Genomic DNA, 11131 nt, shown 5'->3' with positions numbered 1-11131 from the left:
ATGGATGAATGGGTAGATGGGAGGGTAGGTAAATGGATGGATGGATGGGTGAATGATTGGATGGATGGGTTGATGAGTGGATGGATGGATGGATAGAAGGATGGATGGATAAGGCAAGCTTCCTAAAGCAGTGACTGTTTTCTTCTGAAGAGCTGTACCCCAGCAGCCCTTCCCTGGAACCAAGGATAGACATCTGCAAAGAACTTACATGATTGAACTTGCTGTGTACCTCCCTGGGGGCTGGCCCAGAGCCTGTACCCCTGTCTCCCAGGACCTCTGTCCAAGACCCTTTGTCTTCCACCCACCAGCAAGAGCTTGTATAAGTTCTGCTGCCTGTAGTCTCTGCCCTAGGCTGCTAGGAACAATCATAGCCACACCCCAGTCAGTGTCTGCCATAGTGGTCTGTGGCACCACTGTCAGAATTGCACAGAGAAGGACACACGTCCCCAGCCAGGGGCAGCCTTGGGGCTGCAGGCCCTTGTGCAATCTCCAGTTCCCTTTGTACTGTTCTTCCACAATTGAGTAGTTGATTCTTGAGTTAAGGAGACAAAACATTTAAAGAGAAATTGCTCTAGCAAATGTGAGATGAAGGCTGAGTATCCTTTGTCTAAAACACTTGAGACCAGGGACCAAAAGTGTTTGAGATTTGGGGTTTTGGAATATCTGCATATACGTAATGAGTTGTCTTAGAGATGGGACTGCAGTCTAACCACAGAGTGTGTTTATGTCTTACACACATACACCCTAAGGGTAACTTGACTTCAATACATGTACTGCCAAAGTCAGCACCTAAAGGTAGTTTTATAAGACATTTCTCATGGTTTCATGCATAAAATCCAGTTTTTCCTGGTGTAGAATGTTTGGCTTATTGTATTACATCCACCCTCAGAGTTCAGATTTTTCTAGTCAGAGACTCTCAACCTTGATGCCAGGCATGGGGCAGAGCATTTGCATACCTTTCAAGCAGTCCTTAGGGGGATACTGTCATTTTTCTGGCCTCACAGAGGATGGAGGAGTTTAGTACCTAGCCCATGCAGTATGACTTAAGCTGGTCTTTAAACCCTGTTGTACTATTGTCTGTAATCTGACTCACAACTATTACCTCTGCCTGCCTGGGCCCCAGAGGGAAGTGGGGGCCCATAGAAGGACATTCACGCTACAGTCCAGGGCCGACCACAAGACTAGAACCTTAGCCCCAGAGCAGACAGGTCCTCTGGAGGGTGGCAAAGATGGAGAAAGCCCTCCTCTCTCCTGCTTCCTCCACTAGAGCAATTGCTCTAGTGCCCTCTGTGGGCTGCAGAAGCCAAGATCAATGCTGAAATGTGGCTTTGCCATCAGCAAAGCAATTAAGTCCAATTCTGATTCAATAGGCTCAGCTCCCCAGCTGAAAGCCTGCTGCAGGCTGCAGGGAGTGAGGCTGGGTTGCAAAGCCAGATGAGCTCCACATACCCCGCTCCCCTCTCCCTCCCAGGCTCCTTCGAAACCTTCAGGCACCTCAGAGGTGCTGAGTCCTAGACAGAGAAGGAGACCCCAACCAGGCCCTGGCTCCACGTGTACCTCTCCTTCACCCACATTGGAACCAGCGAGCTGAAGAGTCGAAGTTCAGCTTATGAGAAGGACTGGGATCTTTTGGTCCAGGCACACTAAGAGAGATGGTGACTAAGTCTAAACCTGGAACTGTGCCGCTTTCTGCATGTGAGATGACCTAAGAACGCGTGCTACAGACAAATTCTACAGGACTGGGACAAATCACCGGTCACAAAACTTTAAACTCTGTCTGGTTACCAGCTATCCCTGCTGGAACTGCCAAATCTGACGCCAGCCTCGGGCATGACACGGCCGCCCTGCACGGTGGCTTTCCCCCATCAGCCAGGCCTGTCTGCCGCACGTGAACAGAACATTGCGCAGGATTTCACAGCCCTGTTTGTCAGGTTTCATTTTCTAACGCACTGAGAAGCTCAGGTGCTGAGGCAGTGCTAGCTGCAATGCTCTTGACTGTTCTTGCTCCGGTGTGTATAAGGAAGAGAGAGTGAAGCCCAGCGGTAAAGCGGTAGTCGTTTAGTCAATGTCACTGGTCAAGACAGCCTTTCAGAACTCAGAGCTCTGAGGACCTCACTTCTAGACTGACTGGCAAACTCCCCATCCTAGCTATTTGTCTATGGTGGCCAAGGCCTTTTTTTTTTTTTTTTAATTTTTTTAATAAATAAGGTCCTGCCTCTCCTGGGTATTTGACTAACAGCTTTATGGTGTGTTTACATAACCTAAGGCTTTACCCAGCATGTCAGCCCTGAAGCCCATTTACACTCATTCTTTCTGGCCTCGAATATACCATGCTTCTTATCTTATAGTCTTTGGCTTGCTGTGCCCTCTTTCTGGGGTACTCCTTCCCTGGGCTTTCTTATGCTGCTTTCCTTCCCCGGTCCTCTGACAGATCCCAGAACAACTCACTTCCTTTCTTAGAGAGCTTTCCCGGCTGCCTTTTCAAGAAAAGAAAAAAGAAAAAAAGATCTCCCTGTCCATCACTTCATCACTTTCCATCACCAGGTCTGATCTTTCTTTTAAGGCAGAGTCTTTCTATGCTGTAGCCCTGGTTATACTAAAACTCACTGTGTAGACCAGGCTGGCCTTGAACTCACAGAGATCAGCCTGCCTCTGCCTCAGCGCTGCTAGAATTAAATTATGTATGTCACCACACTCATCTGATTTTCTTGGTAACACTCCTCTCCTCTTCACTCTACTCAGTTTCTAGGTATATTTCATGTGTCATCCAATCTCATTCCTGAGAAAACAGGCCTGTGGGAACATAGCCTTGTCTACCGGTTACTGCCGCATTCTGGGGGCCTAGCATGGAGTAGCTGAGAGGCTATCCAAGCTCCTAACGCAAGCAAGTGGCAGAGCTGCGTGTCAGTTCCTGCTCATAATCACTGCACTGATAATCAATTAGTGCATGACTCAGTCGAAGCCTGGCAGAAGCAGCTCAGAGTGATGAGGCATCCAGGGAAGTTTAGAGTCTCCACACCCTGCTGGTACCTGAGAACATGGCCCCTAATATCCATGGTGACAATATCCATGGTGACTGTAGTTACCATCTTGAGGTATTGATGCTAAATTGGAGAACAGTCTAGTGCCAGGAGCCAGATAATCCCAGCAGGGCCAGGCAGGGTCAGAGCCATACAAGCACAGACTACAGGGCTTCTCCTTAGAGAGACTGGGCTCCTGCAAGCGGTAAGCACCGGAGGGATGATGAATTGGGGAGAGAGCATTGGGAGCAAGGAAGGCTGTTCCCCATCCTGGGATATGAGCGAAATAACCCAAAGATCAGGGATGCCAGGAGAGTGTGGGGAAGACAAACTTAAGAAGCTCAAAGCTTCCTGAGGGATCCTGTATAGGGGTCTCAGTGAAGCTCAAAGACGGTCAGAGCCTATGCCATGAGACTGAGCCTAGAGCCCGAGAAGGCCCTTGTGGGGCCCAGCCCAGAGCACATGGCTGCCATCTACTACGCCAATAGTTTTGCAATCAAAGAGCTTTGCTGAGACAATTTGGCTCCAGGGTGGAGCTCAGGAGGTTGCATTTTGTTTTTGAGACTGGAAGTGGGGAGTGGCAGGGAAGGGAATGGGCAAAATTCATTTTGGTTTCTTTGAATGACACATGAGGGTTTTTTTTTTTTTTTTTTTTTTTTTTTTTTTTTTTTTTTTTTTTTTTTGTTTTTTTTTTTTTTTTTTTTTTTTTTTTTTTTTTTTTTTTTTTTTTTTGGTGGTTGTTTTGTTTTCTTAAGAACTAATTTCAAAATATGTATAAAACTATCTCCCTGGGGTGGGAAGTACTTGTTAGAGGAGGTCAGGCAGGGTGTGCTTAGGGGAAGCCACAGCTTGCTGGGAAGGGTGGGTAGAAGCCCTGGGTGGGTTCAGCTCCTGCTGAGAGCTGCAGGAAGTCATCCCAGAGAGGCAGCGGGAGAAGTTTGGAGAATATTGCCGAATGTGACAGCTTTAAAGCCCCCCGTGGAGGCGAGTGACACGGCAGAGACACAGCTCAAGGAATCTCTGCACTCCTCCCTGCTGGCAGGGCTGGCAAGCAGCAGCAGGTCTCCAGAAATTCCCTTATACCAGTGCCCTGCCCCTAGTCTCCTAGGCAGGATTACTTGTCAAGGTCTCGACAGAAAGTCAGACAGAGAAGGCTTGAGTAGTGGCTGCCTGGCATGGCCAATCTCTGCTGTCCAGAAATGCTAAATCACCTTCCCAAGCAGGTTTTTATGATGCCCTCTGTCTCAGTGTATGTCCCCTGAGGTAGCGGTGAGCCGGTCCAAGAACGCCAGCATGATACACTCTTTTTTTTTTTTTTTAACTTTTATTAATTACACTTTATTCACTTTGTATCCCCCCATAAACCCCTCCCTCCTCCCCTCCTAGTCCCACCTTCCCTCCCCCTTCTTCACGAATGCCTCTCCCCAAGTCCACTGATAGGGGAGGTCCTCCTCTCCTTCCTTCTCATCTTAGTCTATCAGATCTCTTCATGTTCCTCTTGAGGGCAAAACTTGACCTATCATTACTGTAGCCCAGGGGTTCTCAACACGTGGGTTGCGACCCCTGTGTGTGGGTCAATGACATCGCATATCAGATACCCTGCATACCAGATATTTACATTATGATTCATAACAGTAGCAAAGTTACAGTTATGAAGTAGCAACAAAAATAATTTTATGCTTGGGAGTCACCACAACATGAGGAACTGCATTAAAGGTTCCAGGCATTAGGAAGGTCGAAAACCACTGCTCCAGGCCTATCTCTAGTGTCTCAGGAAACTGAGGTACAACTACACACAACAACAACAGAAGACTGCTTCAGTCAGGCCTGCCAACAGAAAGCAGCACTTCAGGAGTGCTTCCTGTTTACCCGGCTCCTTGCCTGTGGCTCTGCCTCCAGACCTTCCACAGGCGTGGCCTTTTTACACTAATCATGCCAGCTGGGGACCCTCACAGCCTCTCTTCCTTGCAGGACGCAGAAAAGTAAGCAAATAGAGAGAGCACTGTGGGCCAGACAACACAGCTGGAGACAAAAGGCAGCTACCACAGGCCAGTCCAGGGCATGCTGGGAGGCCCACAGAGAGCAGGATGAACACCCTGTACAGTATTCGCAGGACCTTCATAAGCCCTGCACCTGCTGGGCCCTCATCCAGACAGTTGCAGCCTACTAAACAATCAAACACTGTACCCCTCTCCCATGATTCTGCAACCACCTCACCCAACAGAATTCTCTTCATACCAGACAGTCTTCAGGGCCTCTATCCGGGTTGGATGTCAGCTTGCCAATACACTAGCTTGGTCACCTTCTACTGTCCTACACACACAACAATGACCAGGAGTCTTCTGGTCAGACTACCCAAACTCCAGTGACCCCTGGGCATCTTATTAAGAGGCAAGTTTAACTGTTTTAGGTCTGCACGGGGACCATCTCCCAGGGATGCTGTTGTTACCGGCCAGGATCAATTCTGAGATGTGGGAGCCAGAGTTCTGAAGGCCTCTGCAAGCTAGAACTAGCTGGATGTCCTTTTCAAATCCAGGCCACGCCTTAGAGCACCTATGCAAACACTGGTGTGGTGGGAGGTGGGAGCAGAGCCGCAGACAGGTCACAGCACCAAGGCCCTCTGAGGGCGCTGTCCTGGGTGCTGAGCACAGAGCAGTGGGTGAGTCCCATCCACTCTAATGGGGCTCAGAGTCACTGTGAACCAGGGATTAAGCAAGAGGTCAAAGAGGTGAACAGAATGGGGTGAGTCAGGGGAAGGCCACATGGAAGTAAAAAAAAAAAAATAGTAGAAAGAGAAAATGGAGATTAGAGAAAGCAAGGGAACTGCTTTTAAGGATGTGACCTTGAATGGAGACCTGGAAGAAGAGAAAGGGCTGCCTATAAAAGGAGCCAGGCTAAACACCCAGCAGAGAGATAGCAACAGCAGAGGTTGGGAGACAAGCCATGAAGGGCATAGCAGAGGAGAGGGGGAGGGAGGAGTCCTGAGGACTTGGTTTATCTAGGAGATGCTGTAACCTCTAGCCTGGATTCCCTGAGGAAGGAAAATGAAGGGTCTATTCTCATCACACTCTCAGAAGAAAGAGCCTCTTAGCCTGCCAACAGTGTCTCCCCAGGGGTCAAGCTTGGGGTTCAGGCCCAGGGCAAGTACTATCTATGGCAGAGTGGGCAGGCTCTGAGGAACTTACCTCTGGCTGAGAGCTTCTTGGTGTTGATGATCTTGGCAGCATACTCCTGGCCAGCCAGCACCTTCACACACCTGCGCACCACAGAGAAGGCTCCCCTGGAGGACAGAGAACATGAAGCAGTGAGGGGCCTGAGAGCTGTACCCCAGGCTACCAAGATGTCCTACAGCTGTACCACACAGGAAACGAACCCTTCATCAGAGCCAACTATGTCACAAAGGCTGCTGGGCCTGGCGAAGGGAGGCACAGGTCAGGGAGATTCAGGTGGGGGCCAGATCCTTGGCCTCATGTATGATGAGCCTTCTGGGTCTATATAAAAGTTAGGTCACCAAGTTATAAAACGTTAGAAACCTGGAGTGAGAACCACAGAATCTAGGTCTCTGAGAATCTTTAGAGCTTTGTTCTTTGAACAAGTAATGCATTACGTAGCTTCAAGTTCAAAGGAGGTAAATACATAGACCCTGAAAAGTCCTACCTCCACTCCTAAGCCCCAGCCTATCAGGGGTCCTCTCCACCATGGCCTCTGGTGCTGGGGCCTGGAGTCTGTCCTTGCAGATCTTCTTCTCACACACAGCACCAGGTAGGAATACTATTCTGTTTCTTTATCCTTTCTGTAGTTAACTTTTTTCCCCTCTTTGAGACATGGTCTGATTATGTAGCCCTGGCTGGCCTAGAATTCATGTTGATCAGACTGGCCTAGAACTCAGATCCACCTGCCTCTGCCTCCTAAGTGTTGGAATTAAAGGCATAAGCCATCACACCCAATGCAGTTAATATGTTTTGATGACCCTCCCTCATAAAAGGCTCTTAATTACATAATAAGTAATTATATGACTATCCCATAACCTAGTGGCCTTGCCAGTTTCTCCAATTGAAAGGCAGGCAGGTTAGGTTCAATCGCTAGCTGTTAGAAACAACACCCCAATAATTTCATTTGTGTACATTAGAATTACATTAATCCTAGCACCCTGGAGATAGAGGCAAGCAGATATCTCTGTGAGTTCAAGGCCAGCCTGATATACCTAATATGTCCCAGGACAGCTAGGCCTACATAGAGACCCTGTCTCAAAAAGCAAAAACAGACAAACAAATAAACAAAAATTATATTTCCTGAGCCCTGGAATAAGCCTCCATGTACTAATGTTTTTTGGTCAGAGATGGCAGATAGTATTTAGTAATTTTGATTGATAACGAAGTTGTATAACCTTATTTTTTCTAACACTATATGTTATGGGTTGAGTCTGAAATGTCACACACACACATGCATTCACACACATGCACACACAAGATGTATGTAGACCATTTTTCTCTGCCCTTGTCAATGTGGTGTGTTACTGAGCTTTTGTTTTGTTTTGTTTTCTAGTAAAAGGGGTAGAAGATGTGATTTGTGTGTCTGTGTGTGGTGCGCGTACATGAGCGTGCCGATGCATGTGCTCAGACAAGCACCATGGCCAGAGTGGGATGTCAGAAGTCTCCCTCTGTCATGATCTGCCTTATTGCCTCAGTTTCTCGCCGAGCTGGAAGCTGGCCGTTTCATCTAAGATGGCTGCCCCGCCAATTCTCGGGATCCTCCTGTCCCTGTACCCCCAGTGCTGGGACTGAGGGCACACGCAGCAGTGCTTGGCTCTTTATGTGGGTGCTGGATATTGGAACTTGGGTCCTCAGGCTTGTGGAACCAGCGCTTTTACCCACCAAGTCATGTCCCCATTCCAGTCCCTACGTTCGGTTTCAGGAGCAAGGTCGAACATCTTTTTAACATGCTTTAAGCAGCTCCTGGAATTTTACTCTTGAAGTGTCAGCGATTGGAAGAGAAGTGGGGATGGGAGCTGTGCGTCTCCGAGCTCACAAGCTGAGCATGGCTGTTGTCATGGGGAAAGGGCAGTGTTCAGCTTTTTAAGGAAAAGGAAAAGTCTGGATATTGACAAGAAATTCCCTGGTTTTTAAATGTTGGCTCCTTACTCCAAAAGAATTTAAGCACAGAACCAAAAGAAACTAGCTTGAGGGCTGGACCTCAGCTTGCACTACCATTTTGCACTTCTCCACGGAGCCCATCTTGTCAGCTCTGCACGTCACAGGAGAGGCTTCTGAGGGGCACTGTGTCACAGCCGTTACTGTCCTCACACTAATGGCCAGAAGAGAGAGAGAGCCTGGGGAGACTGCCCAGGTGCTAGTGTGCTGTATGAACCATCCAGACACAGTGCAAAACCATAGTTCAGAGGCCTCACGTGTGGAGTAGGGTTCAAGACACTCAGCTCCAGGGTACAGCCGTGTGTAGAGTGCTCAAGTTCATACTGCAGATTGCAAGTGAAGTTGAACCTGGGCCTCAAATATTTGCACTTCTGGGCTTTTAACACCCTCACCGAGTACCCCTCCAACTTCCTGCTGCTGGCCATGCTTGGTTCTCAATAGCCTCCAAACTTCCACCCCCACACCTAAGATGACAAGCAGGCCCAAGATGCTTGGATGATTCCAGTGAATCCTAATATCCGGAAAGCCGGGCCAGAGTCTCTCTTCTTGCCATTAACATGTGAGGCAGGAGCAATTGCTGGTGGACCCCAAGGGAGCTTTCAGTCTGGCATAGACCCTAGTTGGACACACTCTACCTGGATGAACTCAGGGCAGCAAGAAGTAAGTGGCTGGGAAATGGCAGAGGACAAGGAAGAAAGGAATGACCAGAATCGCATGTACACTGAAGGCCTCACATAAAAATAGGCTGTCCCAGGGCTGTCAAGTCCTACCTACTCTTCACCAATAAGAAAGCAGAGAGACCCCCGTCACCTCCTTGAGACACTGTCTCTGCTACAGGGTCTGCACTGTACTCCATGAAGTCCCTGTGTAGGAAAAGCTTACCTGCCATTAGTCACCCCAACACACTCAACATTGGCCACCAAATAAAGATGGCTTCTTTTATGACAACCAGTCCTCTCGCTGTCTGTACCCTCATTGCACATCTTGCAAATCAGTTATGATGCCAGCTAGAGTTAAGCCACCTCTACAGGTTAAGAGCTCCATTCCACAGTGCTATGCCCTCACTTCAGGTGCCAACTGCAAGAAGCAGCTCACCGGGTCGCTCATGCCCCTGTACAAACTTGCTAACAATAAGGGGCTCTTACCACCACTCTCAAACTGGAGAATTTTTCTGTGGTGCCTTACCGAACTCAGGAGAACGCATCTGCTAGTTTGTTATGCAATCTAAGACATGTGGAGAATACAGATGAGCAGCTGGATAAAAAGGAACGGAGGCCAGAGCCTGGGAGATTGGAGCACAGGAGCTCTACCCCTCTGTTGCCACTTGCATGTGTCCATTTCCCAGAAGGTGTCTGGGAAGGACTCTGCACCTGTGGAGTCTTTGTGGTGACTTCATCATGTAACTGTGTTCAGTCACTGTCTTGATTTCCAGTCCTCTCATCTCTCCAGAGAATGAAGACTGAGGCAGGAGGGTCCAAGCCTCCAATCAGCGCTTGGTTTTTTTGATAGCCACCTCCATACAAAAACCCACAATGAGTCACCTCGTAAGAACCGAAGATGTTTCTCCTGGAAATCCCAGGGGGGTTAAGAGTTTGGTATCAGGAGTTGGGGTCAAAGGCCAGATATGAGAACGAAAAATGCCCATCACTCCTATTTTTCAGGAAATATAAGAATTTTAGCAGCCCTGTACCATAAAAATAGCTAAAAAGACTTGCATATTATATATTCTGTCAGTCTTATGATCCCAGCCCCTCTCTGACTTGGCCCTCATGGGGGCTGCTTATCCTCTTTCTTGTCTCTCCCACCCAACTAGTGAGTTGATATGCTTAGCACAAGGTACTTAGCACTTAGTACCCAACACTCAGCATCTGGAACCTAGCATCTAGCACTTGGTACCTAGTGTCAAGAACCAGTAACTAGCAACTGGCAAGATAAGGAAGTGATTTTAGATAACAGTGAAAGGAACAGAAATGAGGCCAGCAAAAGGATTTCAGTCAAGAGCACTGAGGACAGAAATAGACGTTTGAAGACAAGGAGGCAACTGGTATTTCAGAGACATCCATCTTACCAAGGCAGAGAAATGGACCTGAAACCCATTATTAGGTTCTTGCCCAGCTGTCAACCTTGAGTCCCCTGAGGCCTTAAAGGGAAATGTTTCAGTGGCCTCATCTGGGAAGGGTTCTGAGCTACCTAAAGCTGGTAGGGCCTTGCCTTATTCACTAGGACCTGACCCATGCTGGGTTCCTGGCTAAACCTCCATTAGTGTGAGTCAGGTAGATGCAATCAATTGCAACACTACAATACACACACACACACACACACACACACACACACACACACACACACACACCCCTCCATAAGACTTTACATCAGTGGCCAGAAAGCTGACTGCTACGGTATTGACTAGGGAAACCTTTAAAAATATAGATGCCTCTAAAAATATAGTTGGTGTGGAACACATCTGTAATACCAGCACTCCAGAGGCTGAGACAGGAAGACCATAAGTTTGAGGGCAGCCTGGGTTACAGGTCTAATGTGACCCTATCAAAAGCGGAGGGGACTTGGGGATGTAGCTCAGGTGACAGAGTGCTCCTGTCATGCCCCTTTAATCCCAGTACTCGGTAAGTAGAAGAAAGAAAACCAGGAACTAAAAGTCATCCCCAGCTACACGGGATACTTGAGAACCCTGTATCAAACATCTGAAGGAGAGAGACAGACAGACAGACACAGAGAGATAGACAGAGAGACAGAGATTTTAACTCTCTCTCCTCTGTAGGCAGTCTTTCTTGTCCTATTACATATCCCACAGCCTGAAATCAGCCTTAATGGGGCCACCCAATGGACTGTGTGCCGGCAGCTTCATGGAACCCAAGGAGCAGGGGCCTAGGAGCCACATCTACTGAACCAGACAAGCCTCCCTCACTGAACAAGAACAACACAGCTTTCCTATAAGCCAAGGGT

At 48.3% G+C, this 11131-nt stretch overlaps 1 protein-coding gene across 2 annotated transcripts in view; it reads right to left on the bottom strand.

The window, feature by feature from the left end:
* Positions 1-11131, bottom strand: part of Camk2a (calcium/calmodulin dependent protein kinase II alpha) — a 61816-nt gene that overhangs the window by 40161 nt on the left and 10524 nt on the right. For both annotated transcript variants that reach the window (XM_055622951.1, XM_055622952.1), the window contains exon 2: positions 6206-6300. In XM_055622951.1, the coding sequence (XP_055478926.1) occupies positions 6206-6300 (95 nt within the window). The remainder of the gene's footprint in view (positions 1-6205; positions 6301-11131) is intronic.

This window comes from Psammomys obesus, unplaced genomic scaffold, assembly GCF_907164565.1.
Source record: "Psammomys obesus unplaced genomic scaffold, mPsaObe1.curated_primary_1811, whole genome shotgun sequence".
In the NCBI taxonomy this organism is placed as follows: domain Eukaryota; kingdom Metazoa; phylum Chordata; class Mammalia; order Rodentia; family Muridae; genus Psammomys; species Psammomys obesus.
Note: the sequence above shows the minus strand (reverse complement) of the source record. Positions and strands in the feature narration are given on the sequence as shown.